The sequence below is a fragment of the Ursus maritimus genome, unplaced genomic scaffold (assembly GCF_017311325.1).
Source record: "Ursus maritimus isolate PB19 unplaced genomic scaffold, ASM1731132v1 scaffold_6, whole genome shotgun sequence".
Lineage (NCBI taxonomy): Eukaryota > Metazoa > Chordata > Mammalia > Carnivora > Ursidae > Ursus > Ursus maritimus.
This window is the reverse complement of record NW_024426774.1, coordinates 63,256,704-63,280,800: the sequence shown is the minus strand read 5'-3', so window position 1 is coordinate 63,280,800 and position 24,097 is coordinate 63,256,704. Positions and strand designations below refer to the sequence as shown.

At 34.9% G+C, this 24,097-nt stretch overlaps 1 protein-coding gene and 1 pseudogene across 1 annotated transcript in view; one reads left to right on the top strand and one right to left on the bottom strand.

The window, feature by feature from the left end:
* CCDC88A (coiled-coil domain containing 88A) overlaps positions 1-24,097 on the bottom strand; it is a 123,131-nt gene that overhangs the window by 51,627 nt on the left and 47,407 nt on the right. The window contains exons 6-11 of the mRNA XM_040623469.1: positions 21,231-21,314; positions 19,535-19,675; positions 10,239-10,411; positions 4,378-4,459; positions 2,013-2,171; positions 407-553 (exon numbers count right to left, since the gene is read on the bottom strand). Of these exons, the coding sequence (XP_040479403.1) occupies positions 407-553; positions 2,013-2,171; positions 4,378-4,459; positions 10,239-10,411; positions 19,535-19,675; positions 21,231-21,314 (786 nt within the window). The remainder of the gene's footprint in view (positions 1-406; positions 554-2,012; positions 2,172-4,377; positions 4,460-10,238; positions 10,412-19,534; positions 19,676-21,230; positions 21,315-24,097) is intronic.
* Positions 13,555-17,337, top strand: LOC103671732 (annotated as a pseudogene).

Here is a 24,097-nt window from a genome sequence, read left to right as displayed (position 1 = left end):
AATCAGCACAAGCAGGGGGAGTGGCAGGCAAAGGGAGAAGTCTCCCTGCCAAGCAAGGAGCCCCATCCCAGGACCCTGGGATCATGATCTGAGCCAAAGGCAGATGTTTAACGCACTGAGCCACCCAGGCATCCCTATTTCTATATTTTAAAGGCATATTCACACAATAGTTTATTAGGGTTTTTTCAAAGCAGAAGACAAAATTATTAATTAATACCACTCTGTAACAAAAGCAGAAATTTATACTAACCTGTTTTTATAAAGAATTGGAAGCATCTAATTTATTTAGCCACTTCTTCTCTGTTAAAGCCACAGGAGCTAGTCATCATTGTCATTATGCGGAAATCAGATGAATCTGAGAGATTTCCTAAGAGGCCACGCAACTGTCAAACATTACATTACTTACCATTTCCATATCATGCAGTTTAGCCTTTAGTTGTAAATTCTCTTTTTCTAATTCATGTAATTTATCAGAACGAGCTCTAGTTCCTTCTAACTGATCTTCCAACATGGTTTTTGTTTCTAATAAAACTTGATTGTCTTCTTTTAATTCCTATAAAAATTTCAAATAGGTTTTATCACAAATATGTTAATATCTGTTAATTTTTCAAAGCTCTGAAACAAAAAGTCTGTATTGTAAAATAAGACGTTAAGCTGTCTTTATCAAAAGTTCTTCATGCAGGAGTAAAAGCTACTGAATAACAACAGATACAGTTGATGTTTTCCTGGTTTCATTTTTTTCCCTCAGAATTTACGTTATTATGCAAACATAATACTCAGTACTTATGCTAGGATGAGTAACACTACTATAATTTCACATAAAATTGTCAGGGTATATTTAAATTTCTTAGTCACAAGGATAAGGAATTAAGAATAAGTAGTTTTTCTGATATTTAAGACACAAATCTCCACAGAATCAGGGCTAATTCTTTTTTTTGCTGAAGTAGATTTAAAGATTTCTCTCTACTTAAACTATAACTTGAAAGTGAAGTGTTGGGTTTCTGAGTGAAATACCAATACTTGACCTAAGACTCACCTAGATCATAAACTAAGGCTCCTATCAATAAATATTTTATATCAGCATCTTGAGAAAATGCTTAAAATCCATACATATGTTTTGAAGACATGTGTTCACAAATCTGTCTTGCTAAACTACATGTCTGTGGTTTATAAACAAATTTATAATTTGACTTTATAAATTATAAAGTCAAAAGAAAGTATACTAAAACAGTGGCATTTAGAAGGATCTCTTAACAGTGCCATGCATATACTGTTTAAATAAATGGCAAAGAATTAATAAGCACCTTGTGTTTGCTATCTACTGGGTCTATTTTCTGGCAACTTTCAGGCTAAAATATTCTAACTACTTTCTCTTATAATGTTTTCACTTCTTGACTTTGTATACTCCTTCCTTTTTATCACCATACTGAAACTGATAAAACTCTCCTCTGTTTGCAGAAATGAAGAAATTAACTGAGAAAGAAAAACGGAATGTAGAAGCAAGGATTGTCAAATTCTTGCTGTCAAACTGAACTTCATGTAACACTGAACTGCAACTATTAAGAAAAGCTGTCTTTTACACACACACACACACACACACACACACACACACACACACAACTTGGGGAGAGGGAGAGTGCCTTCATTAATCCTAGTTTAGTATTCTGAGTTTACCAATGATCAGAAACATGCTTTAGTTTCACTTCTAGAAACAAGTTTGAAATTAGTAGAAGTATGTATTTTGATAATGAGGGAAAGACTTCACGTCTTCCTTACCTATCAAGCTAAATAAAAGAATGAAAGAAGAACTCCAAACAGTTCAATAAAATTAATAATGTCCAGAGATCCCTTTTTACAAGTATAAGCAATATGCTGATCGACCATAAAATAAGCACCTAAAGTATTTATAATTTGTTCAACATTTCAAAAGTTGCTTAAGTTTATTATGTGCATTTTGAAAAATCTAACTTTTAAACAAAATAATTGTGAATAGCTTAAATTATGCAACATACCTCAACTCTTGCCTTATAAAATTCAATATCATGTAGTCTTTCTTTGTATCTGCTGACTTCACTTTCAAGCTTATCCACTCTGATTGCTTTTTCTCGAAGTGCATCTAACTCATCTCGGTACATTCTAGCAGAACGAGCATCCGAAAGCAAATTCATGTTCTAAATATAAATAAATATTAATATTTTAAATATTTTCTATTTTCAAACTGATAATCTCTGGTTGCACAACTCAATGAATTTTCTAAAAAACCCCCAATGAACTGTATGCTTTAAAAGTGTGAATTTCAAAGTATGTAAACTATACCTCAAAGATGGAGATATAGGAAAGCTACAGATGATGGCTGGTACTGACGACTGTTATACCTCAGCCAGGGGCTGCTCTGCCACCCTGGGCAACTTCGCCAAGGCAACTTCTGAGGCCATTCCCAAGACCTACAGCTATCTCACCCCTGACCTCTGGAAAAAGACTGTGTTCACCAAGTCTCCCTGTCAGGAATTCACTGACCATTCTGTAAAGACCCACACCAGAGTCTCTGGGCAGAGGACCCAGGCTCCAGCTGTGGCTGCCACATACGAAAAACATTAAGTGAGTTAAAGCCTGTTAAAAAAAATAAAAAAATAAAACAGGGAGATATATGAAGAGTTTTTTTTTTTAATCAAGAACACAAATTATTTTAAAATATGTTCATATGCAAATATAAACATGCTTACATACAAATTTTTAAAGAATGATCACTACTTAGGAATGTAAAAACTACTCAGGATATTTTAAAATAAGCTCACCTCTAGCTAACATAACCATTTGAAATTAATTTAAGGAACAAAAGTTAACTTTAAAATACAGGATAATGAAAACACAGAAGAGGCAAACTGTATTACTAAAGTTGATCATTAGTTACTTTAGAGAAATTATGTTTCTATCCAGATGTGTTGTAACATACCAAAATCCTGCTGAGTTTTTCTAAACTTCCAAATGAATATTGGTTGCACGTGATTAGTGCTTACCTTAATAACATTTTAGACAAATATCAAAAATTCAATCTTTAAAAGCTCTCTCGTAATCCTTTAGAACAATTTATCAAAGTATGACCCAGGGACATCTGTGGGTCCCTGAAACCCTTTCAGGGAGTGCATGAGGTCAAAACCATTTTCATAATAACACTAAAACATTATTTGTCTTTTTCATTCTCATTTCTCATGAGGGTGCAGTGGAGTTTTCCAGGGCTACATGGCATGTGATATCTTAATAGACTGAATGCAGAAACAGATATGAGAACTTAGTAGTCATCAAATAAGCCAGGCATTAAACAGATTGCAAAAATGATTTTAAAAAAAGAGATTTGCAAAAATGTAGAAGAGTAGGATTCTTCTAAGTTTTTTTTTTTTTGAAAACAATGGTTATAAGCATATAATTTTTATGTTAACATGGAATGGGTTGAGAATTATTTTTAAATAAACATTTTTTAAATGCTAAGTTTTAATTTCAAATACAGAAAATACCAGTAGATATAATCCACATTAAATAATCCTCATTAATTTTTAATAGTACAAAGAGCCTTGAGACCAAAAAGCTTGAGAATCACCGTTTCACAGGGAGCACACATACAAAAAACCATGCTACCAAGAAGAACCACAACAGCAGTCACAGCATATCTAGAAATGAAGATTATGATTCCCAGTCTCATTCATCTGGAAAGGTCCCAGTTTAGGATTCTGCAAGTGGAGTAATCCCTGAATTTAAAATAGCAAGTTAGGGAAAGTAAGGAGAAGAAATAATTGTCTAGCTTTACCACAATCCTTACCATTTATGGGTAAAAGGAGACTTCATTCCTACCTCCAAATAAAAATGAAACTACAAACATTAAAAGAAGTGAATTCTTAAACAATCTTGGTTCAGAACGAAAAAAACCCCACAAAGCTTTAGTAAAATAAAAGTAACTTTGAAAAGGTAAAAAATTTTTATCTTACTTAGAAAAGAGTAAAAAATTAAAAAGCATTCTGTCATCTGAAGTTAACACAGAGCACTATCAGAGACCAGAGACTTAGGGAGATACACATAAAGCAGAACAGTTTACAGTAGAGCTGTTCAGCTTTCCAGCCCACGGAAGCCAAATACATAAAAAGAGAAACTTGAACTACCCTTTGAATTCTAGGGAAGTCTGAATAGCACTGATACAGAAAAAAGTAAAGTCCAAAGACTTTGATTTCCAGGGCTCTGGAATTTTTGAACAGAAAAACACTGAAAAAGTCACCTTTAAGCCTCCGTAACCTCATAAAACATTAAGGTAAAGGTTATAAATTTTAAGCAGAAAAATCAATTTCCAATTACTTACTGGTCCCATATAATAAAAGTTCAGGTACCAACCTCTTGTTGTAGCCTTTTTAGTTCTATTTCCATTTGCTCAAGTTCCTGTTTACAGTCTAACAACTGTTCAGTCTTTTCCTCCCTTAAATGAAAATATTATTTATTAAATAATCAGTTTACTATTTTTGAAAACCATGATCAGCATCTGCATTAACACAAATATATTATCATTACTGAATATCTAGTTGAAAATCCTATTAGCCATACACTAACCCAGCGGGAAAAGACAAAGCAATGGATATTAGGAATGTTTATGATTACATGTCATCAATCAGATTCCCCCTTAAAATTCCCCAAAGGCTAATGACCTCAATGACTGACGTCCTCTAAGTTCCTAAAGTAGTTTCTTTCTCATTTTTCTTGTCATCCCCCATTCTCACTCTCCTTTTTGTCTTTTTCCCTCTCAAAGACAAATACACTGGAACAGTTTTTAAGCAAGGCACTACTATCTGGGTCTGACTCTTAAAGGATCTCCAACAATTTTCAACATTTACAGTGGCCTAAAGGAAAGTATACACTGCTACACAGATACATAAAATCTTTATATCCCTATTGGTTTCTTCCCTATAGGCCATAAACATCTTCAAAGTTCTCCTATTCTTTTTTTCTTCTTACACTACTTTACTTCTCCCATTTTCTAACTCCCTTTCAGAGCCAAGATGCTCAAACTCAAGTTTCCGTTCACTAATTCTACTTTTCCACCTTCTGTTCTTTAATTAAAAAAGGTAAATGTTCATTGTATAAAACAATCCATTGCTGACATCTCATCATACCTGTACTTTTTTTTTGAGAACCATAATTTTTAATGAAGAAATAGTCCCTTTCTGAATTCCATTTTTCACTGTAATGAATAATGTTTTGGTAAATAAACCTCAGTATACATAAAACACTGTATGTTTAGGGGCACTTGGCTAGCTGAATTGAAATAGCATGTGATGCTTGAACTCCGGGTCATCATAAGTTCAAGCCCCTTGTTGGGTGTACTTTACTTAAAACAAAACAAAACAAAAATTTAAAAAAACCCTCCCCCACCCTCCCCCAAAAAACCCTATATATTTCAGGCCAGATTTCTAAAAGTACATTACATGTTTAAAGGTTCTTGATACATACTGTCAAACAGCCCTCCAGAAAGGTCATTACCAATTTATAATGCAACCAGCAGAGGATAAAAGTGCCTATATGGAAAACAATAACTGAAAAATGCTGTGTTACTATTCTAACTTGCATTTGTTTGAATACTAAGACAACCTGGAAGAAATGGGTAAATTCCTAGAAATACATAAACTACCAAAACTGAAACAGGAAGAAATACAAAACTTGAACAGACTGATAACCAGCAAAGAAATTGAATGAGTAATCAAAAAACTCCCAACAAAAAAAAGTCCAGGGCTAGATGGCTTCATAGGCAAATCTACCAAACATTTACAGCAGAGTTAATACCCATTATTCTCAAACTACTCTAAAAAACAAAAAAGGAAGGAAAACTTCCAAATTCATTCCATGAGGCCAGCATTACCCTGATACCAAAACCAGATAAAGAATCCACTAAAAAACAGAACTACAGGCCAATATATCCCTGATGAACATGGATGATTATAAAAAACTAGGAATTATACCCAAGACCTTGCCTTCTCCTTTACTTCTTCTTCTCCAACCCCATTTTTATAACCTTACATCAGGTCCGTACCACTTCTTATCTGGACTGTCCTTCAACCTACCTCACACTGCCATCAGAATTTATTTTCTCAATGTGAACATTCACCAAAAGTCAACCACTAGGCTAGCAACTTTTCAATAAAACATAAAATGGATCTTGTTATTTTTCCTATTCAAAATATCTTCAATTGGTTCCCACTGTTTAAAGTCCAAACTTCTGAGTACTGCATATAAGACCTTTCATGTATCCACACCATCATTTTCAACTTCATTTCTTGTGATGCTTGTCCTATAGCCTACTGAACCTGCTGTAGTTCCTTCTGCTTAGAATACCCAATTGAGCCTTTTCAACCTAGTAAATGCCTGACATTAGCTGAAAGGTAACCATCTCTATGAAATCTTCCTGACACCACTTCCTTATTCTCTTCCAAGTCAGAAATGACCAAAACTCCTGTGGGTTTCAACTGCAGGGTTTCACCTATCTGTTTAAAAGTTTATCTCACAACTCAATTTTAAAATGGGCAAAGGATCTGAATAGACATTTCTCCAAAGAAGATATACAAAAATGACCAACAGCACATGAAAAGATGCTCTCAACATTACTAGTCAGCAGGGAAATGCTAATCAAACCACAATGAGATATCCCTTCACACCCACTAGAATGCATAATCAAAAAGGTGTATAATAACAAGTACTGGTGATGATACAGAAAAACTGGAGCCCTCATACATTGCTGGTAGGAATGTAAAAAGGTGCAGCCAAATAGTTTGACAGTTACTCAAAAGGTTAAACATAGCACTACCATAGGATCCAGCATTTCCACTCCTCAGTATATACCCAAGTAAAAACACATGTCCACACAAAAAACGTGCACATCAATGTTCATAAGAGTATTATTCATAATAGCCAAAAAGTGGAAACAATCCAAATATATATTACCTCATAAATGGATAACCCAAAGGTGGTATATCCATATAACAGAATATTATTCAGTTGTAAAAAGGAATAACATACTAATACTTGCTACAACATGGATGAATCTTGACAACATTACGCTAAGTGAAAGAAGCCAGTCACAAAAGGTCATATAATGTATGATTCCATTTATATGAAATGTTCAGAACAGACAAATCCAAGGAAACACAAAGTATATTAATGGTTTCCAGGAGCCAAAGGCAAAGAGGGTGGGGGGATGACTGCTAATGTGTATGGGGCTTCTTTTTGGGGTGATGAAAATGTCTTGAAATTAGATAGTATGTGATGGTTTCACAACTCAATGAATATACTAAAAATTACTGAATTACATTTTTAAAGGATGAATTTTCTGATATAAATGATCTCAACAAAGCTGATATTAAAAAAAGAATTAATAATTTGTATGACGGGAAAACTGAAAATATAGGATCCATGGAGGCAGAATTATTAAAGGAAGTCTCTGATAGTGTACTAACTACTGCATAAAAGTGAAATTTATAAGAAACTAATTCTTCCATCCAAACTGCAAATTAGGTGGGAATGCAAACTGGTAGAGCCACTTTGGATAACAGTTTGGAGGTTCTTCAAAAAGTAAAAATCCAGCAATTAACACTACTAGGTATTTACTCAAAAGATACTAAAATATAATTCGAAGGGATACATGTACCCTGATGTTTACAGCATCATTATCAACAATATTCAAACTATGGGGGAGGGGCGCCTGGGTAGCGCAGTCGTTAAAGCGTCTGCCTTCGGCTCAGGGCGTGATCCCGGCGTTCCGGGATCGAGTCCCACATCGGGCTCCTCCGCTGGGAGCCTGCTTCTTCCTCTCTCACTCCCCTGCTGTGTTCCCTCTCTCACTGGCTGTCTCTCTGTCACATAAATAAATAAAATCTTAAAAAAAAAAAAAAACAAAACAATATTCAAACTATGGGGGCACCTGGGTGGTTCAGTTGGTTAAGCATCTGCCTTTGGCTCAGGTCATAACCTCAGGGTCCTATAATCAAGCCCTGCATTGGGCTCCCCGCTTATGGGGGAGCCTACTTCTCCCTCTCCCTCTACCCCTCCCGTGCTTGTGTGTACACACACTCTGTCTCTCTAATAAATGAAATCTTAAAACAAAACAAAACAAAACAACAAAAACAATAGCCAAACTGTGGAAAGAGCCCAAACATCCATCCATGATGAATGGATAAAGAAGATGTGGTGTGTATATACACAACGGAGTATTACTGGGCCATCAAAAAGAATGAAATCTTGCCATTTGCAATGATGTGCTAGAGTGCATAATGCTAAGTGAAATAAGTCAGTCAGAGAAAGACAAGTACCATATGATTTCACTCATATGTGGAAGAAACAAAACAGATGAACATATGGGAAAGAAAAAAAAAGAAAAAAGAGAGGGAAGCAAACCATAAGAGACTCTTAACAATAGAGAGAACAAACTGAGGGTTGATGGAGGGGAGGTGGGTGAGGGATGGGCCAAACGGGTGATGGGTATTAAGGAGGGCACTGGTTGTGATGAGCACTGGGTGTTGTATGTAAGTGATGAATCACTAAATTCTACTCCTGAAACCAATACTACACTATATGTTAACTAACAAGAATTTAAATAAAAATCTGAAAAGAAAAAAAAACCAAATTGCAAATTACATTTTTACTCTGCATATTAATAAACTAAAAGCAATTATATTATAATGTACCACCTGTAAGTAAGTATGCTATTAGTTAATCTGCATGTTCTCATTACAATTATTTATTTCCATTAGGTATAAGGCAACCGGAACTATTTTTAACCACCACGATTTCCATACTTCATTATTTTGGAAAGATCTGTCCCAACAAAAAGACTTAGAACAAATGTTAATAAAAGAAATCTGTGAAGAAACACATTTTCAAAGGACAAAAAGATGGTATTTGATGAAATGTTAGTTATTGGGAATAGTTGCTATATCTGGCATATTTATTTACTCATTAATAATATTCTTACATTTTCCAGTCAGTATATGAGAAACCAAATTTTATCAATCTCCCTAAGTTGTTTGGGATTTTAATAAACTCCATGGCCAAGTAAATTTCATTTAAAAATCAAATTCTAATACAGTGCAAAATGTTAAATGAATTCACAACCATCATTACAGTTCTAATTGCATGCTTTATCTAAAGACTGGAGAAGATTGTGCTAAATTATATGGCACAAACTAGTGTTCACTGTTTAGGCTATCCATTAGCTGCCAGTCAAACTAATAACAGCAATCTCTTCCCTAATTTTCCTGGTGCAGCTGTTTATAGAATATCCTGGGCGTGTTCACTTCAATAGATACATAATAGCGCAGACATCCACAATGAAAGCTGTATTTTTTTTGTTTTCAAATTTTCCTATAGACTGTATATTTTTTCTACCTTGCATATTCAATCACTTTCTTAAACTAACTGCTTTAAATAATCAGTGAATAAACTTAATTGTTATATTGTGGCTTTAAATTTTAAATCTACACTGAAGCCCAAATTCCAGGAAAACAAACCAAAAAGAAAAAAAGAAAAGAAAAAGGCCCCAAACATAAAAATCCTTTGTTCTTTTTAAAGTACAAAATAAAAAATCTCCAGCAGAGACTCGTTATGCCTTTACATGTGATTCACCAAGGAATACTTATGTGACATTTACACTGACTTTTCTCAAATGATCTTTGAAAGTTAAATAAATGTAATTTCATCAGCACTAACCAATCTGAATATTTACTACGTCTAAGTACATGACTCAGGCATTTCAATTACTCAACACAGAAGGTACACACACAAAATTATTTTGTATAATACTGTATACCAACAATTCAGTCTTTTATAATATTAACTTTTAAAGAACTAAGCTTATTGGCTGAATCAGTGGTTGCCAGTATTTTGGATGTCAAAGAATATAAAATTTAAAAAATTAAGGAGACCCCAATTTGCCAAGAAAGAACAATATATTATAAAAGAAAGATCGTTTTAATATAAGAAAGGTAGGAAGGACATGAATTCAGAATAAAGGACAATCTTTAAATTGATAAGATTTAGGATTAGGAAAACGTTATGCCAGTCTCCTTATTTTTCATTTTGACAAATACTAGTGAAAACTATGACACAAGCTAGCAGTCGGAAAAACTGATCTATATTCCATAAGCTGAAAAAACATTTTTAGGTCACCTTTGCAACCATGTAAATTCAATAAGCCTTGAAAATCACCAACTTACAATTCCTGCCTAAGCCTTCTTATCTTTGCCTTAGCATCTGCCAGTTCCACCGACAGATGTTGTCGACTTTCCGTTCGCTTCATGCCTGGAGAACCACAGGGTGACTGTGCAGATGAAGAGGCATGCGGTAAAAAATGAAGACCATCCCGTTCTTCAGAGAGTTCTATGATAGTCTAAGGAAACATAGAAATAAACACAGAATCACTGTTAGTATTCTACATATCAGAGAACGAAACACATCAAAACTATTCACTAAGTACTATCCTATAATACCGAAACCAATTCACCAGTCAAAAATAACTTTGTGATAGTTAGCTCTCTTTTTAAAAAGTTTCATGCAACAGTTCATGGATTAGCTATTTACTGGATAACGTTAGAACAAGACTTAATACTTTTTTTCCCCTTCCTAATTTTTTAACAAAGGGAATCAATTGTAGTAAAATAACTACACTAAACAGCAACTGTTAGGAAGGTGTAAAAGACTTGTTGACATAGGAAAGAAACCAACCCAAGAGCAACAGGTCTACAACTATGCTGTCCAATATGGTAGCCAGTAGCACAAGTGGCTATTTAATTACAAGTTTATTTTTTATAAAGATATTATTAGTTAATTAATTAATTAATTAATTTGTCAGAGAAGAAGGGGGAGAGAGAGAGAGAAAGAGAGCGCGGGCACACATGCGTGCACAAGCAGGTGGAGCCGCAGGCAGAGGGAAAAGCAGGCTCCCTGCTGAGCAAGGAGCCTGACGCAGGACTTGATCCCAGGCCCCTGGGATTATGACCTGAGCCGAAGGCAGACGCTTAACCGACTGAGCCACCTAGGCATCCCTAATTACAAATTTAAAAGGTTAAAAATACAGTTCCTTAGTCATACTAGCCGCATTTTAAGTATATAACAGCCACATGTAGCTAGTGATTACTGTATTGGACAGCACAGAAATACAACCTTGCCATCACTGCAGAATTCTACAATATCGCTGTAGAATTGTAAAAAGGGATCTCAGAGGGACCAAGAAAACCTCAGAGGTTTTGTTCAATCTCTTAACTCTGCAGGTTAACGTAACTGAGGCACAGAGACTGATTTGTCCGTGATCACAAAACTTGTAGCAATGCCAAGACTCCAGGTCCAATCTCTCTCTCTCTTTTTTTTTAAAGATTTTATTTATTTATTTAACAGAGAGAGAGAGACAGCCAGCGAGAGAGGGAACACAAGCAGGGGGAGTGGGAGAGGAAGAAGCAGGCTTCCAGTGGAGGAGCCTGACGTGGGGCTCGATCCCAGAATGCCAGGATCATGCCCTGAGCCGAAGGCAGACGCTTAACGACTGCGCCACCCAGGCGCCCCCAGGTCCAATCTCTTGACTCCATATTCTATGTTCTCTTTCTTGCAATACTAGTTGTAATCTGCTTCCCATCTCAACATTTCCTTTATTCCTTTCTTTAGTCTCTCCATGGGACACAAATCTCATTCTACTTTTCCCAATTCTGAACTTTAAGGGCTACTTAACCTTATATTTACCTCAAATTCCTCCATTCCTCCAATTTTCCTCTTATTGGAAAATTCTCTTATTCTAGACCAATTTCTCAGCTATTCTTTCAAACTTCTCAGGCACACAGAAATTATCTTGAATAGTAATTTCAACTGTTTTACTCCAGGTAGAATAGGTGGGTTAACCACCTCAGGACCAGGAAATCACCATTTTTGCTTTCTTATCACCAAGTCTTATAATGCCCTCACTAAATCATTACTTTATCCTTCTTCTTCTTCTTTTGTTTTTTTAAACCACCCATAAGGATTCATTTCTTCATCCTTGGGATATATTTCAGCACCTAATCAAGGTCTGCCCAACTACTGCTTTCACAAATTCCAGTGGCCCTACTAATAAGCTACAGAACACAACTTCTCAGTCCCTTTTCTCTTTACAACTCCACATCCACTGCTTATTCAATACATACAGACTTTTCCAATGAAGGAACCACTCCTCTTCTCTTGTGCCATGCCTCCTTTACTAGCATTACTCCGATGGCACCATACGTACACCTGAACCCTTCATCACTCAACTCCTCCTTTCTGTACAGATTATTCCTGGCTACTCTAGAGTTTCTACTCAGCTTGAAACTACAGTTAAGAGTTTAACTGTCATCCTTACTTTCCAATGTAACACTACAATGCCATTCTTTGACTACAGCCCACTCTTTGGGGAAAAACAAAAGGGAATGAATATTTACAGAATTCCAATTAGGGGAATTTCCAACAAGATTTCATCCAATACTATAATCTACAATAGAGGCATTATGGCTATTTTAAAATAAGGAAATTGAGGCTCATATAGATTAACTTAACAAAGTCACACATTTAATGACAGGTATAACAGGGATTCAAATTCAAGTTTGACTCAAACACTATGTCATTTTCCTTACCCACCATCATTTTTTTAAAATTCCTTCTCCAAGCTAATAAAGAACTCTAAAAGGAAAACAAACAAGAAAATACACAGTCCTATGACACATCTTGCCATCTATTTTCAGTTAAGCTCTTTTCAATGCCCATCAATCCTTTAATTGAAAATCTTAATTTCTTGACAAATTTCTCTACAATGACTGTTTTAAACATATTTTTTTCTACTTAAGCCTCCATCTGTAAACTGCTATTATCACTTCTGATAAATGACCTCTCCTCCAACTTGTCAAAGAAACAAAACCACCTAAGATTAAATCCTCCATTTTTATGCATCTTTTGCTCCCAACATATACTCCTTATTTCTGGAACATTTTCAGCTTCTCTCTTCCTACTAGCTTTTTTCTCCTTGATCTTCAAATATATACAAGTATCTTCTATCTAGGAAAAAAAAAAAAAAGACCACATTTCCCTCTGTTACGCTTCTACTTCTCTTTCATTGCTACTTTTTGAAGGGTAGTTTATACATTCACTGACACTACTCATCTTATCCACCTACCCAGCACGCCCAGCCCAAGTGCCTGTCTCTGTGAATAGTGTTACTAGTAATCTCCATAGTAGCCCAGGCTCAGTCTTCATGGAGTCAAGTTTTATTTATTTTCTTACTGTCTCCATTATCTTTAATCTTGTCTTCTAACATCTCCTTAACCTAATAATAGTGCCTGTGCATAGTACTTAATAAATATTTGTTTCATGCACAAAGAAATTAGAATTTAATTATATGCTATCTTGTGTTTTTCATTTACAATGTGGTTTTTCCCCCATAAACCTGATACAATCTTTCTTATACCTCCTCTGTATCTCTGATCTCATTTAGCATAGTACTGAGCCCAAAACAGCTGCTCAAAATTATTGAGTTCAATGATTCACAAAGTGGAAAACTCAAGAAAAGTACAGAAGACATGTGCTACATCTGAACTTAGTACGTGGTATTATGGAGATATCAAGAGTTTCCAGATGCCAGTGTACAAAAGAACTATGGGCTGCGAAATATTTTCTAAAAAGAAAAAAGAAAGAAACCTCGTACTAAGAGTTAAGAATATTCAGAGGCATTTTCCATTAAAGATTATGTAGACAATGTGACTTTTCTCTAATGGTAGTAGTTTCTTTAGCTCAAGGCCTCCAAACATTTTTAAAAAAACCTGACAAAAAATGTTACTAAAGCATAATCTAATTTCATGAGCCTTCTCTGATGCTTTTGATGCTAGACATTCCACTAGCAACTGTAAGTAATGTCTTCCTTCTCTAAATTCCTATAGTATTTAGATATACAATTTTGGGGGGGGTACTTATTGCTTTCAAAATTTTATTACAGTAAAGCAAAGCTGGAGGCATCATAACTCCAGACTTTTTTTTTTAAAAAAAGATTTTATTTATTTATTTGACAGAGAGAGAGACAGCCAGCGAGAGAGGGAACACAAGCAGGGGGAGTGGGAGAGGAAGAAGCAGGCTCCCATCGGAGAAGCCTGATGTGGGGCTCGATCCCAGAACGCCGGGATCACGCCCTGAGCCAAAGGCAGACGCTTAACGACTGAGCCACCCAGGCGCCCCAACTCCAGAGTTTTTATACAGTTATATTACAAAGGTCTAGTGATCAAAACAGTATGGTACTGGCACAAAAACTGACACGTAGGTCAATGGGACAGAAAACCTAGAAGTGAACCCACAACTATATGGTCAATTAATCTTCAACAAAGCAGGAGAGAATATCCTATGGAAAAAAAAGTCTCTTCAACAAATGGCATTAGGAAACTGGACAGTGACCTGTAAAAGAATGAAACTGGACCACTTTCTTATACAAACGCAAAAATCAATTCAAAATGGATTAAAGAACTAAATGTGAGACCTGAAACCATAAAAATCCTAGGAGAACACAGGCAGTAACCTCTTTGACACTGGCTGTAGCAACTGCTTTCTAGGTGTGTCTCTTGAGGCAAGGGAGACACAAGCAAAAATCAACTATAGGGACTTCATCAAAATAAAAAGCTTTTGCACAGCAAAGGAAACAATCAACAAAACTAAAAGGCAACCTACAGAATGGGAGAAGATTTTTGCAAATGACATATCTGATAAAGGGTTAGTATCTAAAATCTATGAAGAACTTATAAAACTCAATACCCAAAAAATGAATAATCCAATTTAAAAATGTGAAGACATGACCATTTTTCCAAAGACGGACAGATGGCCAACAGACACAGGAAAAGAAGCTCAATGTCACTCATTATCAGGGAAAACAAATCAAAACTACAAAGAGATGTCATCTCACACCTGTCAGAATGGCTAAAATCAAAAGCACAAGAAACAACAGATGTTGGTGAGGATGTGGAGAAATGGGAACCCTCTTGCACTGCTGGTGGGAATGCAAACCGGTGCAGCCACTCTGGAAAACAGAATGGAGGTTCCTCAAAAAGTTAAAAATAGAACCACCCTCCGAACCTCAATTACACTACTAGGTATTTACCCAAAGAATACAAAAATACTAATTCAAAGGGATACAACAGCCAAACTATGGAAACAGTCCAAATGCCCACTGACTGACAAATGGATAAAGAATATGTGGTGTGGTGTGGTGTGGTGTGGTGTGTGTGTGTGTGTGTGTGTGTGTGTGTGTGTGTGTATGTAATGGAGTATTACTCAGCCATAAAAAAGAATGAAATCTTGCCATTGCAACAACATGGATAGAGCTAGAGAGTATTATACTAAGTGAAATAAGTCACTCATATGTGTAATTTAAGAAACAAACAAAAACCACGAATGAGCAAAGGGGGAAAAGAGAGAGAGAGGCAAACCAAGAAACAGACTCTTAAGTACAGAGAACAAACTGATGTTTACCAGAGGGGAGGTGGGTGGGGTGATGGGTGAAACAGGTGGTGGGGATTAAGGACTGCATTTCTTGTGATGAGCACAGGGTATTGTATGAAGTGTTGAATTACCAAATTCTACACCTGAAGCTAGTATTACACTGTATGTCAACTAACTGGAACCTAAACAAAAACTTAATAAAAAAACCCCTGAATTATTTTATTAAAATAACTTCCCCAGCAGATTGTAACAATCTTTCATCCTTTTTTGAAAGTTTGTCAGTTTGTTGCTCCCAAGCACTCTTAGCACAAGATCTTGCAAAAAGCAGGTATTTATTAATATACCCTGAAGAATATATATAACAGAAAAAGATATACCAAAGCTAAGAAAAAAATTCAAGTGACTTAATAACTCTACTTACAGAACTCCCAATTAAAGAAAAGAATCAGAGATGTGCTCAGCACAATCATGGTTTTGGGCAAAGGTTTTAGAAACTGGAACACGGGTTGGAATCAGATTTGGGAAACAGTTTAACTTCCCTGAGCTCAAGTATCTTCTTTTTTTAAGATGGGGTCATTGTACTGACTTACAAAGATAGTTTATTATACACATAACATAATGCTTGGCATAAAATAAAGAGTGACAATAAAGAGATCTTAAATTCATTAAAATCTATTTGGTTTTTAGTAAAAGAGGAGGATTTAAGAAATACATGTTACACAGAATTAATAGGAGTGAAGAATAATTAAAAAGAGTGAACAAATTACACTTTCTAGATGAAATAAAAGAATTACCACAAAAGATCAATCAAAACAGAAAAAAAGGACTCTGTTTTGACAAGGAAGGGCATCCCCTGTGAGCAGCCTGAAGCTTCCTAATACTGACTGAAAGGGATGTCTAACCCTTGCCATGACAGTAAATGGAGGATATTTAAGTGCATAGATGGTGCCTACTTTAACTCCCGGAGTATTACTGCTCATCAGGATATACAACATGTATGGACAGAAAGCCCTGGAGCAGCCAACTAGCCTCCCTTGTTGATATGGAACCTCCTAGAATTAAGTGGCTAAGTATGAAGAAATGCATTGCTTAACTTAATAAGCTGCCAGTCTGGGTTCCTTGGAGACCCCTGAGGGAAGAAACAAGCAGAAAGAATTCTAACTGATGTTATTCTAAAAGGGATCCTCCAAAGCTCAAATTTTCTAGGAGGTCACAAACCCAGTACAGTCTATGACAGAGCTGAGAATAAGGACATTTGCAAATTTCAAGTTAAAGTAAGAGTCAGACAAAAAAGTAAACTCAACACCCTAGGGTACGCTTACATGATGTGTTCCAGCAGCAGCAATAAATACAGCCACCTGCTAGTTCTCTTGCATAAGTGGCTACAAGCTACAGGGTAACCCTGCTAGAGTCTGTTGATTCAACCTAACCTGGATTGGCATGGAGCCCACCTGCACAGCCATGAACATCAATGTGGGTGTCAGAAGAGCAGTTTTATGACTCCTATACCAGTTTTATGAGAAAAGGAGACTCTTCACTGTGTCCTTATCTACAGCCCTCCTCTACTGGCTGCAGATGGGAATGTCTTCACAAGCACAGTATGGCCTGGATCTTTGACACATCACCGCGGTGGACCTGACAGGCAAGTTCCTGAGCCCCGTCAACAGGATAGGAGCAAAAATTATGCCTCCAGCACTAGCTCTGCCACTCAGGCTGTTACTGCAACTTCTACTCTATTCCTTCAGCATGGTGTTTGTGGATAAGCATGGCACAAACAAGGAGCACACCTTCCCCTTAAGAAAGATGGGTTTGCAAGCTGGAAAGGCCCAGATGTATGTGTAAGACCTGATGTGATGGTTCCTCTCTTGGAAGTTCCATTTTTCTTTCTACATAATGCTACACACATGGAAGGGCCTTAAAGGTATCTTAATGTACAGATTTTTATTTGTAATTTTTAAAGTCTTTTATTGTAAGTTTTCTTTGCACTTAAAAATGAACATGATGCTTTTGTACTCTGAATGTTCCAAAAAATGTTATGAATATGATACTCCTTTCTTTCCTCCAGCATGGCTGGTAAATTTTGTAGAGAAATTAGAAACCACAACCATACACACGTTTTCAATGTGTTTATTCAGTGTGACATATAACTTTCTTCTATTTTATTTTTTATATAAAATTTTTATATAAAATATTTTGGAGGGAAAAACAGAAGAGCTAAAGGGAAAAATCTAAATAAGAACCTGTTTCAAGCCAATTGATTGCTACAAAATTATTCCATTTATATATTGTGTTTACATTTGTCTAATATTTTTCATAATTATTTTTAAGGATCTTTTCTAATTAGTCCACTGGTGACCCAAATTAAAAAATTTTCCCCTAGAGAACTGGGTTTAAACCAGCTAGCAACTTGTTTCCAAATACCTTGAGACAAGAGAACACGACCACTTTTTTCTTGTTAAAAAAACAAATTCAACCAAAATGCTTAATCAGGCAGGATAATATATTTTAAAAAGTTTTTCAAACAATCAGTATAGTGTTTCATATTCCTTAGTTTTAACATAAATCATATAATGACAAACATTTTGTTCTCATTTCTCCAAAATAATATCCTCCTTCTTCATCCTATATTAATAACTTCATGGAATTGAGATCAAACAATGCATACATGCCCTCAGAAGCTGGAGGACATCTTATCAAAACACAAATAGAAGAAATACAAATAGAAGAATATTGTAGAAAATTAATAAAGCGGTAAAAAGGTGCTAATATAAGAAGATAAAGCATATGGGTCAAAACTCCGATTGAAAATGAAGTAATCTCAGTATCTCAGGATAAGTTTGATATATATTAGGGCCATTTTTTCCAATTCACACTTCCTTTGCTCTTACTGTCTTAGATTTTTTTAAAAATTTAGTTGTTGCTCTAAAGTATTTATTTCCCATCTTTTGTTCTCTTTTAATGCCTAAAGAAAAACTGAAAATTCCCATCTATATTGTTCAGGAAAAAAAAGAAAAACCTTTAGGAATTTCTTCTATGCAAGTCTTTCATTAGCCCAAAGAGTAATCAAATTCTCTGTAAATAAGCTCAAAACTGTCTCTTCCAGGGGCGGCCTGGTGGTGTACTCAGTTAAGCGTCCAACTCTTGGTTTTGGCTCAGGTCATGATGTCAGGGTGCTGGGATTGATGTCTACATTGGGCTCCATGCTCAGTGCAGAGTCAGCTTGAGATGCTCTCTCCCATTCCCTCTGCCCCTCCCGCTCACACTCTCTCTAATAAATAAATAAATAAATAAATAAATCTTTAACCCCCCCCCACACACCTGTCTCTCCCATGTAAATGGAAAAACTGATCAAAGCTACACATTCTTCTGAACGGCAGAGTACTTTGGTCTGCTATTAACAAAATACTACTCACCATCACATGCACTGAAGTCTAGACTCCTATAAAATTATTAGCTGTTTTCAGAGAGTGCAGGCAAAATACCTGGTACAATTTTACTCTTTTAAAAAAGCAAAGTACTCTCTTACAGGAGCCTATAATAATTCTTTTTTAAAATCACACCTCATTTACTGACTACAAAAATTTGAGACCTTTTGTGAGACATTTTATTCAGAACACCTGTTATTCTCCTTTTATTAAACTTATTTTTCCAACCTCAAATGTGGCAATAAAACTAAGAAATTAACCTTAAGCAAATTCTCATGCTTCAAGGCAATGATTTTTCCATTTACATCAATAGTATTTTCAGTTTCACACTTTTGTACTGTTGCCAGAGCTGTGGGGATGACTTAAAAACACACGAGAACAAAATCAGATTAATAATTTAAAAGAAAGGATGGGGAAAAAATCTAATCGCAATCTCTTCACTAGCAATTTGGGGCTCTTATCTACCCTTTTTTGGTTCCTGTGTTGCACAAAAAACACACATAAAGTACTTTATTACCTGTTTCTAAGAAACAGAGTATCAATTTTGAAAACCCTCTGAAATCACTCTTTTTGGAAAGCAAACTTTCACAATATACTGAAAGAAGTTTACAAACCTCTGAATGTTCATCTCTCTCATCTATAAGTCTTTTTAGATGTAATGCCATATTTTTCAAGAGTGGTTCTACTTCCTCTTGAGACATATCGGTCACTTCCATCCATTGCAGATCAAACACATTTTCCTGATTATGGGTTACCTTTAGCAAAGCAACCAAAATAAACAATTTTTTAGAATGGCTAATACTTAAAAACTGATTTCATTTTAGTACAATATTAGCTCAAATATCATATATCCCTTATCATAAAAATATGAGAAGCAAATATGATGCCTAAAGAACAGCTGAAATTAATGAATGATGAAAAAGCTAAAAATAAGAATTATTTTTACTAAATATTATCTATAAATAAATTTACATTTGTTTTTCTGCCAACTAAAAAGTTAAACATTTAATTCAGGCATTACTAGGGGAAGGTAATATTGATATGTTTGACAACTGTTTTAACAAAATCAGTTGAACTTTTCTTTAGGTAAGACTAAATTTATTGTGCTTGATTCAAAAGCCAAAGTTTTTTAATCCTGTAGGATATATGTTATTGCATTTTTATACTTGAAAAGCTACATCTTTATAGAGTCTGAAGATGACACTGTCACAGAACCTTAGGAGAAAAGGACTACTAAAATAAGGATTTTTTAAAGAATGGAAAAGTTACATAAATGAAATACTTATTTCTTGCTTTCCTTTTCTCACTGTGATTCTGATATTCTGCTTTAACTTTCACAAGAAACCACAAAAATAACACTTTCAAGAATGATGGCAAATTTAGTAACTTGCAATACTTAGCATTTATTCAAAATAAAATACAAACCACAAAGCTAGCATAAACAGACAAACGTATGTAAGGGGAAACTACCAAAAACCCTCCCTCTATCTTGTGGAGCTCTAATATGCTTACTGTTGACAACAATATTACAGACAAGAAAGCTGGACTCTATGAATGCTAACGAAGAGGAAAGATGATATATGCAACACAGGTCATTCAAATAGAGAATATTTTAAACACTACCAGTTTTTACTATTTAAAAATTCTCTCCCTTTCCTTAGTTCTCTTTCTAATCAACATGTAGAGTTTAACATGCTCTAGTTCTAAAAAGTCTTGTTAAGTGTATAAGATTAAAAGCTCAAGACTAGATAGATACAGAAATAGCAGCTTTTAAAATCCATCTGTTAACTTAATTACTTATTACTGCATAATATGTCCTAGACTTAGTTTTTATATGGATGTTACAAATCACTAATGCGTTATAATTCAAGTAATATCTTCAATAAAAATTATACTGTGTCCATTCATTCAAACGGAAATCACTGGAATGGCTTAGTACTAAGGTTATCATCTTACCTCTCACTTTAGTTTTGAATTGAATTGAAGAAAGTGGTCCACTTTCTGCTGCTTCCATTTACAATACTGTTCATTCTGTGCTAACAAAGACATACACTTCATTCCTTAAACACTTTCTACCTAACGTCCCTATGGATAAAGGCAACAGTACACTGAAGTTAGCACTGTGCCATGAGGATTCGTTTAAGAAGTTACCTCTAAAGAGAAGACGATAATGTGTCTAACGGCAGGGTTCATCTGTATCTGACCTTGATTTGTTCTTGCTTGCCCTAGGACTTCAAGTATTTGGGGAGATATAAACACACCACAAGCTTCAAAAAAATTAGTATATAAAAACTATGTGTAGGTTATTACCTCTTGAATATGTGCTGCAACTGCTGCCTTTGTATCAAAATCTAAACCTTGAATTCTTTCAATAAATTCTTCTTTTTTCTGACACTAAAAGAAATTAATAAAATGATCACTCACATTTTATGCACTATAGTCATAATATGTTGTAAATAACCAAAAACTCATCAGGCCAAAAAACTTCGTTATGTTTTGAACAGTACAATGAGGGTTTTGTTTGTTTTGCATTTAAATGGTCTAATATACTTACCTAATGAAAAGATAACAATTTAGAAATATTTATTTAAAAAGCACAGCACTGAAAACCCATACTATTTTTATGCTGTAAAGTTCTAAAGTGGGAAACCATTACACAACCCATCTGAGGTCAGTACAATATTATTATGCTAACTTTACAAACAGAAAAGTAAAGAATCAAGAACTTGTTTCAGGGAGGATAAGTTACTTGCCAAAAAACACAGTGAGTCAGTGGCAGAATTCGGAATACTGCCAAAAAGCTCAGTCAGTCTTTGGCTATCATCAAACAAAACAGCCTTTCTTCTTGGGAAAAAAAATTGTAAGCAATTTTTACTTCAAGCTTACAATCCATTCTCACATCTTCATCCTATCAATCTTAATAAAAGAAACCTACTTTTGAGGCCCAGTTCAACATTTATAAGGTAGTACAATAAATATTTGATTTGTTTCTACCATAACATAAAGTTACCAGGGGCAAAAATTTAAGAGTATATATACAAGTACACATGTACTGAGTGGAATAAAGGCAGTAGTTCTTTATTGTATAACTTTTAAAAATCTTTATATAAATTAAAAATATTATGAAGTAAACCTAATCTTTTTCTTTCTAGTAAGTACTGAATAACAGTTTAACATGCATCTTAATATCTCTGCCTCCCGTCTACATCTCTTAAACTGCAATCCAACTGCTGGTATAACTGTATTCTTGCAGCTACCAAATGAGAAGTGCATACAAAATAGACAGCAGTGCTTTGTCTAGCTTAGTTGCATCTCCTGGGCCAATTACTCAACTACTAGTGAAGAGAATATATCACAAAAAGAAAAACTGGTTCTTTGATCATTAAGAAACTTAGCAAGGTTCTGCTTTGTACTCTACATATTTATTATATCAAATTATAACATTCTACTTCTATTGCCTACAATTTAACTTAACACATTCCCATCGGTGCAAATAGTTCTGTCCTGTAAAAACAAAATTATTAGAGTGAAATAATAATACTTAAAATTAAATTACTAACAATGTACAATTTCTAGCTGTGACTAGGAAATCGAGTTTTGGGGGGATGGGATGAAAATTAGTCAATTTAAAAACAAAAATTTTTTTTTAATCTAGTAAATAATATTTGACAGGTCTAGTGAGAACAATTAAGAATGACTTTCTGATAGTACATATGTAGCATAACTAACTTTTTAGGAATGGTATGCCCAATTTTTAAATTTAATGCTTCCAAAGATGTTGCCCAAGTGTGGTTTTCGAGCCAATGAGCACATAAAATAGCAGGGTTGTGATGACTATGACTCATTGGAAGGCTCTCCCAATTCAACTGCCATATATTTGTTTGCCTTCAGTTTAAACTTAACACATAAACTTTCCTTCTAAGCCCTATAGCCACTGTTTCTTCACTTATACTATCTTTAGGAGCTCATCTTTAACATAGACTCAACACAAATCAATGAGAATTCTTCTTTTACCCTTAAAATACTCACAATTTCTATTAAATCTCATCTTTATTCAAACTCTAAAAGTTTTTAAGAATTCCAAATATGCTTTATAAATAGGTTAAGCCTTCTTAAAGAATACAGAATAAAGGTTATAGGATTTTGAGGGACAGAAAAAAGAAAAACTATCAAGATGGAAAAGAGAATGAGAGAAGATAAAACTCTGAAGTTGAATAATCGGAACAAACATTTTATATCAGTGTTGCCCAGTACAGTAATCACTAGCTATAAGTGGCTACTGAATATCAAAATGTAGCTAGTGCAACTAAGAAATTGAAATTTTCATTTTATTAATAATAATAATTAATAGCAATTAATTTTAATTTAGCCACATGTGGCTCACCCTGGCTACTGTACTGAAGCCCCATTCTAGAGCATAAAGAAGTCTGGTGTTAAAAATAGACATAGAAATAGTTTTACTTCCATCTATGAAGACTCTTGTGAAGACTAAATAATCATCAGCAAATTGGTTTTTTCCACTTAAAATTGAGCTCTCTTTTATCTTTATATAAAGTTCTTAATGTGTTATGGACACTAAAGTTATTTCTAACTATATTATAACAGCTGATACCTAAAGTCAGCAGATTACCATGATATTCCAAGAAAAGTACAGAAAGAAAAGTGCGGAAAAGTTATTTGGGGGGGGTTTGCTTAGGTGGCTCAAGAGGTTAAGCACCTGACTCTTGATTTCTGCTCTGGTCATGATCTCGGGGTCCTGGGATCGAGCCCTGCACTGGGCTCCTTGCTGAGCATGGAGTCTGCTTAAGATTCCCTCCCCTTCTCCTTTTGCCCTTTCCCCTGCTCTCTCTCTCTCTCAAATAAATTAATTTAAAAAAAAAAAAAAGAAAAGTTACTTTGGTAGGAAGTTGGGGCCTGGAGGAAGCATTGCATTAACCCTAAAGTTCTACATCTTTCACCAGCTAGTTTAAGCTCTTAATTCCTCAAATTCCTCACGCTTTCACTTGGTACTCTCAGTGCTTTCTCTTATTAAAAAAGACAGGATTATGAGGAAAAACTATACTAAAATAGAGGAAAGAGTACCCAAAACAAAGAAAACAATAAAGTGAGAAACACATTACAGTGTTTTCAATAAGAATAAGAACACCAATAACTGAACAGATCATAGTTCTATCAAA